This window comes from Cetorhinus maximus, chromosome 13 (assembly GCF_964194155.1).
Source record: "Cetorhinus maximus chromosome 13, sCetMax3.hap1.1, whole genome shotgun sequence".
NCBI classification, from domain to species: domain Eukaryota; kingdom Metazoa; phylum Chordata; class Chondrichthyes; order Lamniformes; family Cetorhinidae; genus Cetorhinus; species Cetorhinus maximus.
Window position 1 is genome coordinate 83,298,995 of NC_135891.1, and position 20,006 is coordinate 83,319,000.

At 44.0% G+C, this 20,006-nt stretch overlaps 1 protein-coding gene across 1 annotated transcript in view; it reads right to left on the reverse strand.

Moving 5' to 3' along the window:
• The window catches only part of LOC144688768 (receptor-type tyrosine-protein phosphatase delta-like), a 455,185-nt gene that overhangs the window by 188,160 nt on the left and 247,019 nt on the right, over nucleotides 1-20,006 (reverse strand). Inside the window, exons 5-7 of the mRNA XM_078555681.1 lie at nucleotides 18,868-19,053; nucleotides 10,818-10,835; nucleotides 4,446-4,556 (exon numbers count right to left, since the gene is read on the reverse strand). Coding sequence (XP_078411807.1) covers nucleotides 4,446-4,556; nucleotides 10,818-10,835; nucleotides 18,868-19,053 — 315 coding nt within the window. The remainder of the gene's footprint in view (nucleotides 1-4,445; nucleotides 4,557-10,817; nucleotides 10,836-18,867; nucleotides 19,054-20,006) is intronic.

The following is a 20,006-nucleotide window of genomic DNA, read 5'->3' on the forward strand; positions in this document are numbered from 1 at the left end:
AGGTGTTGATAGGATTATGCGTGGAGCGACAAAATACATGACAGGCAAAAACCTAGCATCAACATTTCTGGGCGGGGCAGTAACAGAGTTCCTCAGTGGTGTCATTGTGGAGAGTTACCAAGGGGAGGCAAGGCATTTCTCCATAATAAGCAAGAGAGTCAAAGGAAGAGGCACTTTCAATCATTCTGGAGTCCTTGTAGACTTTCCCGCACGAGCAGAGATATCCTGCACAATAACATCATTTTCATCATGGTCGTAGCTTTGGTTTTGAGATCTGCACACCAGTTTCTTCCAATCTGAGGCTTTGATCTTGCAGTTTAAGGTATTGACAATGCATTCCTTCACGATCATTTTTGTGTATTCATTATTCTAGAACTGAACCCGTCAAATAATCTACCACCTGGTCTCTGTCATCTGTTCCTAGACTAAGATATTTTTGGATGTCTCATCTGTTTTAGTTATTAGAGTATAAGCCTCCTGAGGCTGCAAAGAAGTCAAGAGGATGCATTCATTTCACCTAGATTCGTCTCCCATCAGGGACTGATAAGCCACATGCAGGTTCTTTAGAGGGTTCCCTGTCGTGGTTAAGCCCATCTGATACCAACTACAGAAATCACTAATGGGTCTCAATTCCTTCCTGTTGCCCCTGGAGATGCTTATGATTTGAGTCACACAATGCAATGCTGCTGCTTGCCAACCTCTCTATTAATATATCCTTCTCCGGCTATCAGAAAACACTGAATAAATACTTGGCACTTAGTCTCGTTTAAAATGACAACACAAGTTAGGGAGAAATACTATACATGTCCAGGCAGCGTGCTTTACTTAACAATCTCTTGAAAATCCCTTAAAGCAGTTGCGATGGGTTGGTTACAACACATATTCCAGTTAGGATGACCAGGAAAGCTTTGGAAATGGTTCAGAAAAAGTTCATTTTTGTAGCAACTTTATAACAGTCTCATTTGGGATCAGCTGAACTGGATCAAGATAAACCTCAGGTCATGGTCTCTCTGCACTACATTGAACATTGTCTGATTTTTAGGAGTCAAGAGATTTCTCTAAACTGCACACTGTTTTAGTATGCATGAGAAAAATACCAGATTTTGCCATCAGCCCTTTTCAGGATCTTGGCCTAACTGTTGGCTTTGATAGTAGATTCAACAATTCCCAGTTGATAGTTATGCTGTCATTTCTGGAAGGATCTGGGCAGACAATTGATAGTTTAGAGTCTGACAGTATTTGAGATTTACACAAATTTGTGAAAAATTACTCAGGGCACAATATTTAATCCTTTTCCATTCCTCTGCAATCGGTAATCACTGGGTCAAAGTCCAAATGATATAAAATAATTTTAAATAGTTGAGAACCAACAATATTTTTAGATCGTTTGGAAAATCCACTGGCCTTTTCTTCCATTCCAGCATTTGAGGCAAGAGTTTGCCAGCCATTTTGTGTTCTTACACATTGCCCCATAATATGTTTTTCTGGAACATTACTTGAGAATTTTTTTGAATATAAATTTCCTTGAAAATATAATACAACACTAAATATTTAAATAGCTGTTAAATTTGAAGTTACAACATTCTGTACACTCAAGAAAAATGAATGGATGACCTTAACTATTAATGGCCTTCAGTGAGAGGAGTCATTATTCCATGGGCTAGATTTCAGATATGATGGGATCAGGCTAAGGTTATTACAGACACGGGTAAAATAAATGGGAATTAGTTATTCCAAATTAATGCACACTTTATACATTGGAATTCCCTCTTTGAACAGATGTGACCTAGGCTGGAATGGATAGAGATCCAGTGAGATTTGGGACCTTTTAATTCCTGTCCTTATACATCAACTCTCTTAAATTGAGCTCAAACACATTCTGCTATGACAAGTTACATGAAAAGCTGAATTAGCTCCTTCCCTCACTGCCTACAGTTTATAACCTATCTTCAGGTAGAACAGGGGCGTATATCACATGATTTGAATGGGTTTGAAAAATCTTGGCCAACAGACTGAGTTACCAGCAGGTACTCCTACTATAACGGATGGTCCAATGTTGCAATTGGTTTAGATGTAACAGTGTACTCCCATGATGCCAGTTGGCCCTTCTGTTAGGTGCATCAAGTGGGTCCCAACACACTTGTTGCTAAATTGGACACTGTCATGATGAAAGAATACTTTTTAACGTCCCTTCCTGCCTTTATATCTCACAATCTAGTAGCTACTTGATTCCGGCCAAAATAAACAATAACACCTGGGTTTGTTTATTGAGGGCTTTGCACACATCCTATGAAAATCCATTGTTGACTGCAGATAAAAAGGGAATGTCACATGACCATTTCTGTCCAATTTCATGTATTAGCTCAATTTTTCAATCAAATAGAACTAGCATCGTGACATCGCATGGCTCACCCAAGTGAGTTTTAACTGTGCTGTGTAACTTGGGTGACTGAAAATGACCAATGAGATCAGCTATTCTGCTAAGTTATCAAATAGCTCATCCTTTTGACTCCCTCGATTTTCGAATTCCCCTTTGAGTTTTTGGGTGATTTTTGTTTGAAATAACTCTTGCGGTCAGGGTGGATTGCATCATGGTGCTTGGAGCGACTAACTACAGAATCCTTCAGATCTTCTAAAATGGGAGGCTGTCATTGTTCTGCCATATTGAAGTAGGTTGCCAGCTGTGATTAAATGTATTCTGCTGCTCTTGCCCTTTTAGGTATTAGTGGTCACGGGTTTGGAAGGTGCTATTGAAGAAGGTTTGGAAGTTTCATCACATGACTTGCCTCCCAAGCTCTTTTCATTAATCGGCTGACACACCCATCCATGTGACTTACTGTCTTCCTACGCCAATCAGAAAGCAAACAGACTCATTATCCAATTGGATGATGCTTGACTGTCAGCCAAACAGTCTTTTCTTTCCCCATTTTCAATATTTTTATGCCTGGTAAAGAGAAATGTTCAAAGAAAATGGCCAAAAAAGACCAATCTTTCTTAATGTCCCAATGATTTTTCTCCAGGGTTGCAAGCAACAGCGTCTTGGAGATTGACCTTCAACTCCTGGAGACTTCAGGCTAATCCTGGAGGGTTGGCAACCCTATATTGGAGTATGCAAAATGAAGGTGCCATCTTGCCTGGTTCATTTTGCTCTTCTCCCTTCCTAAGGAGTGTACCTCTAATTAAAAGAGCTCATTTTCCAATCTTTAATATTTATTTTGAGCTATTTCTCTCACATATACGAATTTTAGGAAAAAGTACTGAGGGCTGAAGGACTTCAAATGATTTATTTTTGTGAAAGGCTGTTTCCATCTCCAGTCTGCTCAGTAAATTGATCACAGTCAACTGTGCAACTGACTTCAATGTACCTGAGTCAGGGAGAGAGTTCAAAGTTCGTATTCCTGATCATTATCCAGCATCTCCTGCTGGGAGAATATATGTTTATTATAATTCATTTGTTGGAAGAGATTCAGGATTTTAACTAATTGGGCATGTCCTTGCTGGCCTGACTGAGCCTCACCCTGCAATCCTCATCCTGCCACTTCAAATAAAGTGTTTGGAATAAGCAGGAGATGTGGTTTCAGCGAAGCCCTTTTCAGGAAGACAGTGGGGCCAAATGTCAGACACAAACTGGTCAAAAAAAAAGTCTTACTTAGGGTGGGGCCTTTTCTGAATTGTTTGTTTCGATGTGGGTATACAGGCTCCAAATTCTGGAGGCCCACATGAACTCAGTCAGCATACAAATGAGAAAAGACAGGTTAATGTTATGGGTGTGATCCCTCGGTCAGAGTCTAGTTGGGCCTCTGACGAAGGCGATTGACCTGGGAATGAGAATACAGGTGATTTTGGCAAATGCTTGGTGACCTAGAATTCCAGAAATTCTAGTTGCTCCTTGTGTGTTGCAACTTGTTCTTAGTCTTCAACTGGCCAGTTTCTATGGGTACATTTTGCCAGGATGCTCTCCTGTTGTGGAGTTCAGCTGAACTTGTGATATCTTCCAGTGATTAAGATCAGGGGTGGGGTGGGGGCCTCTGGGGTTGGTGTCTGACTCTCAGAGCAACACCATTCAGGCATGCTGATACCTGCACTTGATTCACCAACCTTATTGAACATGGTTCTGTGTCAGGAGAGCAACATTGAAAAACAAACGGTGGTACATTGAGCTGCTTGTTTTTTTTTAATTATTGAAGAAGAAAGTCAAAAATAGAAAATGAATTCTTCTGGGACAAGTATAACTTGCCATTAAGGCTGGGAAAATTCCTTCCAGGAAATCTGATGGATTTTCCCAAGAGTTTCAATATAAGAATCCAACTTAACAGGAATATACGCCCCTGTGCTGAACTGCTTTAATGGAAAACAAACACTCAGGAACTAGAAGATCATAGAAGTCATGATAGAGGCCCAGCACCCTTTAGTGAGAGGGTGTTGAGTAATCAGCCGCTCCCTACCTCTCACGTAAAGATTAGCAGGAGGAGAATACCGCACCCCGGCGTTGTTCGATGCCACGCACTCGTATTTCCCCTGGTCGGTTTCTTCGCTGTTCTCAATCTGCAGAGCACCTGTCAGGAGACAAACGGCAGCGGGGGGAATTAAAATCCTGGGAATTCTCACTTACTGCATGCAGAAATGGCTGTATTTCCCCATTGACCTTCCCTCAATCCCCTGTTCGGATTGCCAATCCTGATCTGTCACAAGCCATGAGACCTGCTCACCCAAGTGCAGGGTGCTGCTCACTAGATAAACAGCTGATCAAGCGGCAAACTTGGCACAAGGTATCTACTTGCATGAGAACAGGTGAGTTTCTTAATCCGGGATCTCTTCAGAAATGCCATGGGACCTCTTTTCAGCTGTGATTTTTCACAGGAGCTTCCTCCTTCCCCAACCTAGGACACTCTGAAGAGTGTGCCTACCTGTCTGAGACAGTAAATGCCAATCGCCAATGCTGCAAAACTCAATGGTGCCCACACACACAGATCAAATGTTCCAAAATGTGTGCGTCCTAGTCAGCTCTAGTGCTGCAGAGAAAAGGGTGGGAAATGATTCTGCTTAAAATTAATGCATTTTAACCTTGCTCTGACTCCCAACGCCATGCCAACAGTTAGCAATTACTGACAATTTGTGAAAGAAGATGTAGATTTAGGTTCTTATAGTGTGGAGAGATCAGCAACTGGCCCCTGAACCATCTGCCATGGCATAATCAACAGGGCACAGGTTGTTATGAATACAGTGCATGCCTGCTAAAGGAGGCCAGTCCATTTATCAGGGACCAGCTAAGGTTATAATCCACAGATTTGCTTGGTGCTCCAGAATGGAACAGAAAACATCCTGTGACCGCACTTGCATTAAGAGACATCAAGATGGATAACTAGTGTGGGCATCTTATAGGGTACCCAGCTCAAACCTTGGAGGGCAGGAGCCAGAGGTTTGCTCTCAAAGCAGGCTCTGACGCTAGCTATGTTGGCCCTCGCTTCTTACTCAGTGGTAAAGGACAAGCCTTTAACAAGAAGCATTGTGTACTAACCCAGCTTGGCATATTCTAAGCCCTATTTTCAACTTTTCTGTAACCCCACTTTAACGATTGCTGCAAATTCTGCCAATCACACTGCCACAATCTCTTGGCAGTAATTAAATCCTGAGGGAGGTGGAGGGTGAAGGGAATATAATACCGATCACTGAAAAAGGAATACGGCTACTGAATGCGGTTTAGATTGAAGACTGTTTAAATTTTTATTATCATACTCCAATTAGATGAAAAATTTGTCTGGGATCTGCATTTAACATAAATCGCCATACGCAGGAGGAGACAGAAATGGGTAAAAAAAACTTCAACATTTACAAAGCTAACCAAATATAATTTTCCACAATCTGGATGAGGTATTAGTTCTCTGTTCTCGGTCCTATTGTTTCTGATTGAATGTTCAGTCCTTCACGTTGTCACCCCCTGATGCATGCAGCTCACTGTAACCTTGGCACCAGCAGCTTCGAACCCTGGCCCATGCACTCAGGCATATTTCAAGTCAAGCTGGTTTATTGCCTTGGGCTACTCTCATATGATTTCTTTATACAAGTGAAACCGTAAAGGGCACCTTACAGCTGGGTAAAACACATCTGAGGTCGTAGGGTTCTTTCTTTAAAGAGAGACTGGGCCTTGAGGCTATTGATTTTCTAGATTCCAGTTCTGAAACAGTGGCCTTTATTATTCAGATTATGGGCAGGATCTTCCCCCGCCCCATACAGGGGGCGTGGGGGGTTGTGCGGGAGCGGGCGGGTTCCCGATCGGCACCCCCGGTCGGGGACACACCATTTTACGCGGGCGGGCCAATTAAGGCCCGCCCAGCGCGACGTCCGCCAGGAAGTGCTATGCGCTCCCTTGACGGGCGGGGAGGGATTCCCTGAGCCGGGAGTGGGCTCTTTTGCACATGCGCATGAAAGAGTGCACAGATCTCCCTGAGACAAAGTGCTGCCTCAGGGAGATCGGCTCAGGTTTGAAAGTTTCAATAAAGAAAGGGGAAAAAAATTACTGACGTGTCCACTCATGTGCCACTGTCACATGAGCTGGGTCATGTCAATTTCTTTTATTTAAACATTTTATAAAAATTTTAATACCCTCATGAACCCTCATCCCGCCCGTGAATGAGGTTTCAATGTTTTGTCAGAAGCCCGCCAGGGCTCCCGGCCTGCCCGCCGACCTTAAGGTTGAACGGGCAGGTCTATTAATCATGTTAATTACTTTTTTAATGCCTTAATAGGCCTTTGACCGTTCGGTGGGCGCGCAGATCTAAATGACTCGGGGAGACATCGGGACGCACGCCCGATGTCACCCCGCGTCATTTTATGCATCGGCGAGCGGGCCTCACAACCGCACCCCCTGCTCGCCGAACAGAAGATTCTGCCCTATGTCCCTAAAATGAAAAATAGTAGACAAAATATTTTTAAAGCTTCTTTATGAGGAACTTCCAGGACTTTCCCTCCAATTTTCATCCATTCTCTTCCCAATGCTGGTTGCTGGATTACAACTTGTCAGGTCTCATCATCTATTCAAATGGCCATCCTTCATGACTGAGGCCACATGTCCAAACCATTCAATCACGCAGGGGCTTCACAGTCGAGCCCAACCTGTCCTTGCCTGGTGCCCATCTATGCACAGCTTTCTGGAGTTGAATCCAAGTTGACTTTTCCCTTTCTTCTTTTTTCCTCCAGGGATGTTGTCATTAGCAGTATTGTCCCAGCCTGTCAACTGGCAGAAGCCAGGGCTCAACCCCAGCCTAGACCTTGGCTGGTCTCTGCTGATCAGCAACACTCGGTCCGAAGCTTCAGGGTGATCACTTTGCTAATGGGCTGGGCACTCAATCCTGGGTCTCAACATAGTGTCCAATTGCGGGGATGGTGGCCAATATGTACACAGGGCATATTAGCGGAACTCAACCACACAAAGGCCTGGAAATTTGGGATTGATGTAATGTCATTATGAGGCAGCACAAGGTGCCAGGGGAAAGCCTTGCCAAACAATTGCTTATTCCTTCCTGCATTTTGGGGTTTTTCAATAGCTTGCTCTGACAGAGGCTATCAGGGGATAGAATTGATTCATGATATCACATGAGCATCTGCACAAAATGTCTGCATCCAGCCTGCCTCCTACTAGTGCACTGGAAACTTAAAACACTGCGTGATGAAGGGACACTGTTATCAGCATTAACCCTTTACACACACAGAACCTGTGAATGAAGGAAGGAACTACTCACAGGATGCAACTACACTGTAACTGTTCACCAAGAAAATGCAAAGAAACCAACAAAAGACCACCTGGAACAAGAGACAAGATTTTTCAGGTGGCGGAGTTTCCCATCCCAGCACCTGAAGAGTCAACAGGGAACTCAACCCTGCCAATCACAGCAGGCCTGCAGCCTTTTAACAAACGCTCCAAGGAGTGTTAATTGGCTGAAGGCGGGACTTCTGCCCCTTACTTGGGCAGAACTCTGATCTGATTGGCCAGCAGCTCTGTAGTCCCAGCAGCAGTGGTGGTAGCCATGGCCAGCACTGGGACCACAAGTAGTCCATAGATTCTAAATCCCAGAGTCCGGGACCAGGTAAGTGTAGAATGGGGTCTCACGGCAGGGAAGAGGTGGGAAGAGGGAGGTGAGGGTCTTGATGGAGAGGCTGGGGGGGTGGTGGGGGGAGGAGGGAGCACCCATAGACCTTGTGGAGGGAAGTGGGGATGCCCAATGTGGAAAGGGAGGGAGGCAACACTGCCTCCACACCCACCCTTCCTGCTTGAGGCCTGGCCGGACATCTCCACATCCCTGAACTCCTCCCACCAGCCTCAAATTGAGACAGGGAGGGAAGCGGCCCTTAAGTGGCCAATAGTTGGCTCTCTCCGCCTGCAAACCCACCAGTGGGGAATAGTAAAATTCTGCCCAAGGAAACAATCACCTTTGTGGGAAAAGAAATCACCCAACAAAGATAGGAGAAAGAGAAAGAGCTAAGAATGGGGAATCAAATCGCGGTGGAGGATAGTGAGAGCCCACCTGATTGGTGACAAGATGAACCATAACAATCATTTTCTCTTAATTTGTCACTTAATAGAATTGAAGTATTAATTGAAAGGGTTCAAAATCCTCTTAAAATACCTGTAAAATACCTATCTAAACTATCTAACGCCCTCAAGTACATCCATTTGATGTTCCTTGCTTCACTCTCTCAGTGAACAGTCACTAGAATCCATTGTGAAATTGGCAATACCCTATTGGGAGGAGAAAATGACCAAGTGCTTTAGTCTGCATCCAAAATCCCCCTTACCTCCCCAAATATCCCTTCTTCCTTCATTCCTCCAACTTTCTTTCCTTTGTTCCTTTTCTTAGTGATTTGGGTGAGATGAATGCATGGTAAACCTTGGGTGCAAACCCCAGTTCCAGCACAATGAGGCTCAACGTTGGGGCAGTGTCAGTAAGGTTGCAGCAGCAGCCATGCCAAAGGCTTATGACCCTCTCCTTCATGAGTCCCAGGGGCCTGGCAGGGAACAACTCATAGCATCTGCACAACATGCAGGCATGAGAAATTTATAATAGTCAATGGCTTGATAAAGAAGAAGCTTAAGAAATTGGCACCAAGCACATTTCAATCAGCTTCTGATGGTGCAGCGAATCAGAGAACAGCCCAGTGTTATCCACACTGGAAAGGTATTGAGAACAGCATAAAAGTATTACGCTGACTCTCAAGAATTATGTGGAATTCTGAACAGCAACATGGAGGATCCTGCTAAGTTGCTCCACACAGGAAGGAGTTTACGATCTCGTCAAACAGAGCCAGTATGCAATCTCGAGTTCCAGCTCTAGGTGATTCACTTAGGCTGGAGGTTGATATGTCTCTGCTATAATGGTGGCAGAGGTTATGAATGAAGGCAGCAGGGGACAGCAAGAAATAGAATCTCCAGACCAGCCAGATTTCAGTGAATTTCATTAATCTTAGGAAATGCAACAAGTTCAGTCTCATCTCTGATACGCTTACTCACTCTTTCTCCTTGGCTCCCTTACCTCTCCACCCCAACGATGCGGACTTGTACTGGACTTGGACTTGTGCTGGGGTACCGTTCCTGAGATGTCGGTTACTCTCCACTGCCTTGTCATGTGTGAGCTTTTTGATCATGGGGAACATTATTGCTGAGCCTGATCCTGTCTTTGGCCCACTTTCACAAACCCATCTCACCTTCCAGCAGTGTCATTGACTAGCAAACCAGGGATAGAATGCCAGGCAGAAGGACAGAAGCTAATTGTGGCATCTCACTTGTCGCTGCCCTGGCTGAATTGGAGCCTAGCCTGTGCAACTGATGTATGGGGGAGTGAGCTGGAGCCTCCAAATACCCACTTACAATGGACACGTTTGAAGATTAGGCAGTGAAGGAGCTGGATAGACAGGGGTGATTTCTATAGTCAGTTTTCTTTTGAGTAATACAACAGTGAAATTAGAACACAAGGCTGGATATGCAGACCTTAAAAACATAGTACCATACATATCTAACATCGGAATAATCTACAGTATGTGAGTTATTGACATTATAAATAAAGATAGATTCTGCCACCTTGTTAACATACAAAGCAAAGACCTTCGCATCACTGGATTTAATAAAAATCATTTAAAGAACACACCAAAAACATAATTTCTTTTTTTTTTTGATCAACAAGGTTGCTGGTTACACAAAACATTTCGGCAACGGCACTCTCAAGTTATCAGGTTTGAGTGCCCTGTCTTGATGCGAAGCCACACAGAGCTGTGAAGCATTTCCCTTGGAGCACAGGCCATCTTGTCTTCCGCGAGGGGCTGTCTACAATTTTAAACATTAAAACTGCTGCCAAAAATGTTCCTTGAGCTGGTTCTGCGGAGGCCAAGGCCACCTTGGTAGAGAGCCCTAAATGTAATTGCAATTACACAGCAAGGTCCTCCAAAAATAAATAAATTAGTTAATTAAATAAATGACACGGCTTAAAAAATTAAAAGGAGAGAGAAGCTTTCTGGGGGGTGGGGTGGGCAGACACTGAGAGACAAATATGGAGCTGTGACTGACTTTATGACACACAAAGCTATGATATGCTTTCAGTTAAAGCATATCGAATAGAGAGAAATCTTGCTCAATTTAATATAAGTTTCAAAAAAAAACACAAAGGACGAACTGCGACAAAATACCAGACATAAATTAAAAAAAAACTTTTTTCTTTTGTTTAAACAGAAAATGAAACGATCGGAAAGAAAATGAAAAGGGTAAGTAACCAAAACGAAAAGAAAATCAAAAGAAAAGGTGAAAGCTCACCGACTTCCATCATTCTTACCTCGTATTGGAGTACCACCTGCGAGGATAATATGAATGCAAATAAGATTAAAAAGAAGAGCCGTTAGTTGAAGAAGACAGGCCGCGGGCTTTTGCAGCAGAAGCAGATTTTAGAAGATAAGATTTCAGACGTATAAACACTTCACTCTTTTTAAACTGCTGGTGGACCTCCAGTTAAAGGAAGACTGCCCTATCAGGGCAGGTGCCACACCTGAGGGGAATGCAGAGCTTCCCGTTTCCATAGCAACGCGGCCCCCAAAGCTTGGTCCGCAGTCAGATGGTTGCCCACGAGATGTTCATGGCAAGGTAACTGTCGCCTGGGTGATTCATTTAAGTGGGCAGGGGTGTAGGGTGCGACACTGCTGGCCGGTGTGAGACACTTCACCTGGTTTGTGCCAGAGGGAACACACAGCAATTCAAGGGTTTGGGATCAGACTAAACACTGAAAATACTGAATTTCTCCCTTTCTATTTATTGAAACATTTTTCCCCATCTCTTCAAAAAGCTTACTCGTTCTGGCATTTGGACTGTGCACCAATTACTGGTAATTGTCTAAACGAGCAAACTTTGCTTTGTGTGAAGTGGGGTCGGGGGGGCATTGGGGGTGGGGTGGGTGCTGGTTGGTCAATGCAGCTGAGCCTGTTTGGACCCATTGAAGAATGGGACATAATTACCAGGAGGCACAAAAGATGGAGGGTTTGATTGGCGATCGATGTGCTTCTGGTCTGAGTGACACCAGTGTTACTCAGGAACTAGCCACTAGAGGGCAGATGGGGGAAACCCAGGGCAAATTTACCCAATGGGCATGAGAGGGAAGTGTGAAGCCTTTACTCCAGATGTGGGAGGAATAAGGGCGGGTCTGTTTCTTTCTGCTATTCAGCTGACTATTTTGGTTAAATGGCATAATTTGACATGAGCTTCCAATTTAAACACAGGCCTGATCTTTTTGAATTCTTTTGGTTGAATGTCAGCACATTTCCAACACAAGTTACACAGTTACTTAAACTGTAGCTTAACCTGGTGGAAGTAGGGATACCTATCTTCCAGGATTAGTCTGGACTTTCCAGGAATTGAAGGCTAATCCCAGGACATTCTTGCGAGCAACCCTGGAGAAAAATCATGGAAGTATATACATTAAAAAATGTGATTATTAGTTCCAAAAATATTGGAGATGGAAAAAAAAAAGCTGCTTGATTCACAATCATCCGATTGGGTAAGAACTTTTTTTGGTTTGAATTGGCATGGGAAAGCCGAGAGATTGGTCGACCTGGGTAACCAATGGTGATAGTGTGGGGGCGGGGGACTTGGAGGGAGGAGCTCATGTGCTAAAAGCTCCAGGAACACATTCCAATCAGTGTCAGCAAACCTAAGCTCAAGTCAAAGTTTTATAGGACTCGGATCCCCCTCCCCGTTTTTGGGAGGTCTTCCGATTCCCACACACTTTCGCTCTTGCGCTGGGAGCTTACGCTCCAGGGGCAGTTGAACTGTCAACCAGCAAGACATTGGCTTTGCAATCCCAATTCTGGCATCTGTGACTGACAGTGTAAGCGTTTCGCTTGTAAAGTCTCCAAAAATAGTCCATTGTATTTTCAGCTGTACACGTAACAAAAAGCACCATGAGCCTAGAGATTCACTCTAGCGTGAATCTGGGTCAGGTGTGCGCCCCTAGGCTCAGATCCCTCCTGAGGCAGTGTCCCACACATGCATTTCATGTCTCACTGACAGAATGCTCCAGCTCTAACTGCAACACTCCTCACCCAAATATACCTCAGAATGTGCAAAAAGGTCAGGGGTTGAAAAGCATGCGAGTTAATTTCCAGGAGTAGTGAGGTTATAGGAAAAGAGCAGGGAAGCAGGACTAATTGGACAGCTATTGTTAAAGAGCTGGCATAGGCATGATGGGCTGAATAGCTTTCTGTGCTGTAAATGTCTATGATTAAGATTCAGCCAATGTGGGCACTTGCACCCACATTAACCCCAGAAGTTCAGGTCCCATGGATCAGTTTGATCTATATTCAAATAATGTAAGCTGGGACCAGCACCAGCCCTCCTCATCACCACTCAATCGGTCATGATCAGATACCATGCAAAAACTATCCGATTAGGCAAATCCGAATTTGCTCCGGTTGGATATTTAAAACATTTTTCAGAAGTCACGTTTTATTTGACTCCTCTTTAAGAGTGTGGCACAATCTTCCTTTAAAAGGTGGCAGGTCCTCTGGCTACCAGCAAAGTGGCACAATTTCAGGCAACATTTTACCACATTCCTAAAATCCGGCACATCCAAACGCTTGGAGTCTTGGATACTAAGTTCCAATGGGTCACGGAATTTGATTGTTCGGCAGCCATTTTGGAAGGTGGATGGATCTCTGCCTACACACCAGGGGTACCTCCCAACAGCCCCCCTTCTATCCATGCCACTGCTCACCAGTTTCCCTTTCCTCCTCAGTTTGGTTGGCAGGACTCTGCATCTCTGAAGACCAAGATTACCAATGATCTCTGGTGACCTGACAGATGATAGCAGGGAAGGGGTGGTTCACAACAACCTTTCCTGAAAATGAGTACCCTGGGTGCCCCAAAGCAGAGTTTTCCTGCAGTGGATTTATAGGCTTCCCCTGCACCCACCCCAATATGGGTTTTTCAACCACAGGGCTATATCTCTCACCGAAACATTATGACACAAAATTCTAATCTGAGTTAAAGGATGTTTAAGGCCTCATTTCCAAGCACAACATATTCTCTCTTCACAAGGACAGCCCCTACCAAATTTCTCGGTTCAAAGGGCAGCCAAAATAAATATTTATGGTATTTTTTGAAAAAAAATATAACTTTTGTGCTCAGCATGGTGTGGAGGTGTCAGCATTGGGATAAAGAATACGTTCCTTTTTCAGGCACCTCGGTACCAGCACCAATCCAATGGCAGGTGCTGCACAGTCAGGTTCAGAGTGAAGCTCCCTCTCCTCTGCCTCCGCATTGTGTCTCAGCCCCAATCTCAACATGAACGCACCCCCCAGTGTACCAACGTAATGTGTTCCTTTCAGTCTCTGGGTAATTTTCCCTTTTTTTGAAGGGTGCGGGGTATGGCGATTGTGGTTCCAGTAGTTTACCTTAAATAACCATTATTGGTGAGTGAATCTAGATGGCGATGGCTAACAGGTCATTTGACTGCAAAAGGCATCACTGCAGATCCCATCCTTGCCAAACATCCACACATAACATCCAATTCTAAAACTACCCATGTTATTACTCCGAGCAAGATTGGCAACTTAGTCCTCAAGCAGGGGCACTTCTGTGAGCTCACCAAGGCATTTGGGTCTATTTTAAGTTCACAAAAAAAAATCTCATAAGCAATGCGCCATGTTACCACCAGTAGATTAGCCCAAGGGGATACCAACTGGATAACAGTCAAATACAGGATGTTATATTCTACACTAACATCACTTCCTACCAGTTTAAGAAAGGAAACACAGCAACACCCAACTTCAACATCAAAGTAAAATAAAGTAAAATAAAATATATAGATAAAGGGGAAACCATCCCTTTCCAAAAGTGTCGGATTTAAAGTTGCAACTAATTTCAGAATGTGCCAAACTGCCGCCTGAAACTGTGTTGAGCTTCTAAAGGGAGTGGGGGTGTTAATCCGTGAGGGTTATTAGGGAACAGTTACGGTTAATAAAGCAGGTTGTTAGGTATTAGGAGAGCACCTATATGTGATGGTGTGGGCACTGGGAGCTATGATTAATTAAAGGGGAGGGAGGGGGTGAGGAGGAAAGGACAGTCAGAATATACCTTTAAGAGTGTTCCACGGTTTATGATCTAACAGGAGCTTTGCAAACCGGAAGGAGTTTCACATCCAATACAAGAAGTAGATCCTGAATGGAAATAACTGGCTGCCGTGCCTCTGACTCCAGGATCAACCAGTCCTACATGTTTCTTTGTGAAGGGCTGCTGAACATTCCCATCCCTCTCAGTTCTGACCGTTTCCACAGAACCCTCCTGCCTTTTCCCACGTTAAACGGTCTCCTAAATGGGTACAGGGTATCCCATGGTGAGTGAAAGGAAGGGTGAGGAGTGGGTCCAGGGCAATAGGAAGGAGGACAATGAGCAAGGAGTTGTGTGATAGGAAGGAGAGCTGCGGGGGAGGAGTGGGCATTCAGAGTGGTGGGAGAGAGATTAAAAGATGAGCGGTTAACGCCCACGGCAGTAGGAGGGAGAAGGAAAGGGTGAAGGGCAGGAAGTGAAGAGAGGGACAGGTTAAATTCCTCTCCTGGCTACAGATTTGAGGAATACCCTGTATTATTTAAACATTTATAGTTCAAACAGGGGCTTCCTCAGTGGGCGATCCCAAAAAGGGAATTTTTCAGGTCATTAGCTGGAGACCTGTATTAAAAATAGCCAGGATCCCTGCTGGTGAATACAGCCCTTGTGTGCTTCAATCGTCAGTTCCTGGCCTTCACAGGTAAGCGGCTTTTGATTCAAGAGTGGGTGGAATTTCTTAAAGAGTTTCCTTTCCTCACGATATTGGGGAAGGCCCTGTTATTTAAAACTCCAAAAATATTAAAGTAATGTAGAACCACACTCTCTCTCAATGGTGAAGGCCCAAAACAGGCTTCTCAGGTTAGGGTGACCATATGTCCCCATTTCCTAAGGGCAGTCCTCGGGTGCAGCACTCTGTCCCTGGGCAAGCAATGTCCCCAGGAGATTTCCTGGTTCACACAACTCATCCTCAAATGAACATCTCTAACAACCACATGGCTTTAAAACAGGCTCCCAAGCTGCCCTGCGGCCGGCCAATAGAGTGAATGGGGCTGAGCGGCAGGTTCTGATTGGTGGGAAGGATGTCAATCTCCTGTTTTCAACCAGTAGAAGGTGTGGACTCGCCCAAGAGACTTTAATTTATGCAGAAATCACACTTGATGCCCGAAGTACGCATGCACCACACCAAATCCCTTCTAGTCCCCGGGTGGCGTGCAGTTTTCCTGTGAAATTCCGCGGAAGAGAAAATGGCTGCTGGCAGCCTCTAGGAACTGGGCTAATGAGCAACGGCTGGAGTTGGGCCTTGTGGAATGTTCCAGGAACCGGATCATAGCACGTCCCGTGGCCTCAGGTGGCGTGGGTGAGTGTCGGCTTGCGTCCTCCCCCACCTCCACACACACACCCCACCCCCCCCACCTCTTGAGTTCAGTTTAGAAAATATGGTCAACCCTGGTTAACGCGCAGCCTGGGCAGTGGGTGAGGCCAGGGGAGGACTCACAGGCAGCAGAGCGGAGCAGGCCAAGTAAGAATGGTGCAGGCCCTCAGAACGTTTTGTTTTAGAGAAGAGGATACATACCTAAAATTAAATCTAAGAATAGATTAAATGAAAAATAAAACTTACCTGCTTGAAAGCATAAAATGAAAATGGCGGGTGAGGAGGGTGGAGCTGGGTGACTTGTGCAACACCGCCACCAGTGATAGGAGGGCCGCAACTGTGTGCTGGACACTCAAAGCATTTCCAGTCATTCGTAACAGAGCGCGTCACAGCTCAGTGATCAGATTAACATTGGAAATCCTATTAGTACATCTCCTACTGGCATTACAGGGAACATCACCACTACTGTGGACATGTGAACTCAATAATCCCCTTAGGAGGAATACTGACATAGAATTTTTCATTGGAACGCCATGACCCATACACTAATTTTAATATATTATAGTTATTAAAAATATTGATGGATAGATTTCACTTAATATAAATGCTTATCCCACTGGCTGATCAGTGATTAATGAGAGCTATAAAGTGTGGAGTTCTTACTGATGAATACACTTGGTATAATCTCTTGACTTGCTGTATTACAATATATTATAACAGTGACTACACTTCAAAAGTACTTCATTGGCTGTAAAGTATATATAAGTAACTGATCGAAATATCAAGAAGCAGCTTGTAAGTCTTGGGCAGTGCAGCCTCAAGGAGTTCACAAGAATCAGTCAGTTAATGTCTTGATCGCAACTGATGAGCATATCATAGGGAAGGCACATCTCCAAGTTTAGGACCCTTTCATTCAACTCTACTCACAGTTCCATCCCCATCTCTTCAATTTAGACCCCTCCTCTACTGAAGGTTAAGCTTGATTACATCGGCTCAGGCCTCTTTCTAATACCCAGGGGGCCATTCATTATATCTGACCCTTGACACTGGGGCTGGATCTCTGTGATCAACATCATTTAACACTGGTGGTAACCAGTTTAAAATAATGGCCATTGCAAAGCCCAAGCTTGGATTTCATTAGGTTGCCCTGTCATGTGGGGAACCAGAGCTAAGCCTGATCACATGATGAACAGATAGGAAAGGAGGAGAGAACATTGTTCAATCATCTGATTGAATTTGCCCTGGAGCCTGGCTGCCCAGTGTTCTACTTTCCAATGAGAGTCACTGGGTAACCGTCAAGAGTGGGGGAATAGCTGCTTCTCATCCAGAGTGCTAAGGCCAACTATACCACCACAACTCTAGGACCCCCAACTGCATCACCCCAACTATAGCAACATTAACTGTAGTACCCTAACTTCACCATCCCAATGGTAGGATCCCAACTGAAGTTATCTCATTTATCAGGCTGGATCAAACTTGAGAGCATCCAGCTCTGTGTTAACTTCATGTGCATTGCGGATGTTCACTTACTGTTTTAATGGCAACTTAAATAACCAAAATGGTGCCAGAGCAGGTATGGCAGTCTATAAAAGTTGTTACAGTCGAGCATGGTTGATCCTAAGCCAAGACATGACCACATTAAGGAGAGGTATCTGTATGGGTTAGATGTGGAACTCCGGAAGACTAGAATGGATGCAGAAAATTGGTATAGTTCAAAAGGGTGGAGCATGAAGATTTCTGAAGGGATCTTGGGTAAAATCTGTTGCTAGGTTATGGGCAGGATTGTCTGATGGGGTTTAAAGCAACAACAGTCTTGTGTAGGTCAGTTGGGTAGGACCAGCGGGTTTTTTATTAATAGTTAGTAAAATGCAAGCATGCATTTTAAGCTTGTTGTGACATTAGTCTGGAGAGGGTTTTGTGAATTAGGCTTCGAAGCCAAATACTTACCAAAGGATTCTTTAAGATTAAGAAACAGAAAGAAAGAAAACATTATAGAAGACATTATTCAGCTACATAGTCATTGTTATGTAACATTAAAAAGCTTTAGACTTAAATGTTTTACTATTAGGTTCAAACACATTAGAAAAACGAGGTTAATTCAAATCACTGTTATCTTATTTAAATGATAGTTAGTATTTATTTATTAATATAAAGAGCAACATACATTCACAAAATAGCAAGGATAGAGTGGTTGCTAAAGTCAAGTTTCAAAACCATGGCAATAGAGGTCCTTGAACCATTTAGGGAGGTCGATCATGTGATAGATTACTGGTAAATGCAGCTCACTGCAGGAAGCGAGGTTTAGATTAACATTTTTACGTTAGCTCCGTTTTAAAATATGTTTTATTTTAAACTTAGTATACAAGTTAAAGAATTCGACCGCTCAAGTTTTTTTTTGTACCATGTTCACTGAAGTTCTTGTTACAACTTGTTCACTTTGCCAATGGTTCCACTGGGTTAAAATGGCTGCCGCCTCCTCACCTACACATACCACAACCAGCAAGGACAGCAAAAAAAGCTTCATAAGAGTTTCCCAATCCCAAAGATTACTTTCAATTTGACACATTGGTCACAGAATGGAATCCCAAATGGAAAAAAAAATGAGAGAGAGAAAAGAAAAACAAGAAGAAAAAATAAACAAAAGTAAAATAAATGGAGGTTAGATTAGGCTCAGGGAAGAAGAGCCACTTCAAAGAATATAATGAAAGGAACTGGAGATACAGTCACAGCAGTGCAGTGTGAATCAAAGAAAGCTCTATGCACAGGACAGACAGACAAAATGACAAGCTATGAGGACGTCACAAACAACAACAGCAGTAACAGCTACACAAAGGTCTTTTGGTTCCACGTTTTCTTTTAAAGAAGCAGAATAATCATTCTCGCATCTGTTGGTAATATTTTGTTCTTTTCCGGCCCCTACCTGACCGCAACTGTTTGATGCGTGTACTGGAGCTTGGGTCAACAGGCAGGAAGTCTTTGAACCAGGTGATTTCCGGGTCTGGGTTTCCACTGGCTGCGCACAGCATGGTGGCCGTGCGGGTGCGCTCCACCACTTTCAGCTGGGGGCCCATGTCAATGTTGGGAAAGCCAGAAGGCAGCTGGTCCTCTGTAAGCAGGAAACGAAGAAGGAAGACCAATTAGAAAAAACTCACGTTAGGCCTGAGAAGTAAAACCCAAAATCGCCCACACATTTTACCTCAATTGCATCGAGACCAGATAGACAGAACTAATGGAGGCATTGTCCCTGGTCTGTAACTTGGGGTTTTATCTGCACCACACCAATAGACGATACTCGGCAGCACCTCACAGTACAGTAGCAGCAGGGGGAATCAGCAGAGTGCAAAATCCAGTAAAATTGGCCAACTTGCCAGAAAACCGTACTTGCATTCTAAGAGCTAATGTAAAATTCCACCCGCTTCATATACAATGGGCGGAAAGGGACTTTATAGTGATCTTCTGTGTTCATTTTAGACATTCTATGATGGACAAGAGAAGCAGGAAACAGCATAATGGTCACATTTTGTGAAGAATTGGTTTTTTATGCTGTAGAATTCTGTACAGATCCGCTACACTTGGTTAGAATTGTGCAGAATCCAGTGGTAAGCACAGAGATGGAAAAAGGTGGTGTTTTTGAGGGAGAGTTTTCTTTCTGTCCCTCGTATATTTTAGGTATTCCCCCCCCCCCTCAACCGCCTCTGCCCATTCTTTTCCTATTTAGCTCCACTGGTGTTGTTTAACCTTTCATACCTCCTCTAAGTAGCCATTATTCACAGCTGACCCTAGTCAGAATGCGTCGGGAGGGCATTCAACTGTGGGGCCAGCGTGTCTAAGCCTGATTCTGTCTTTGTGTGACATCCACGTAGTCATATTTTCCAGAAGGACATTGCTTGGCATGAATCAGCAGTAGTCATTCTCCTTACTAAGGTCAATTATAGTGTTCCTTGAGGGATGGAAAAGACAGCATTTTTGAGAGAAAGTTAATTTTTATTCACTCATGAGATATGGGTACTATTGATAGGCCAGCATTTATTGCCCATCCCTAATTGCCCTTGAGAAGAT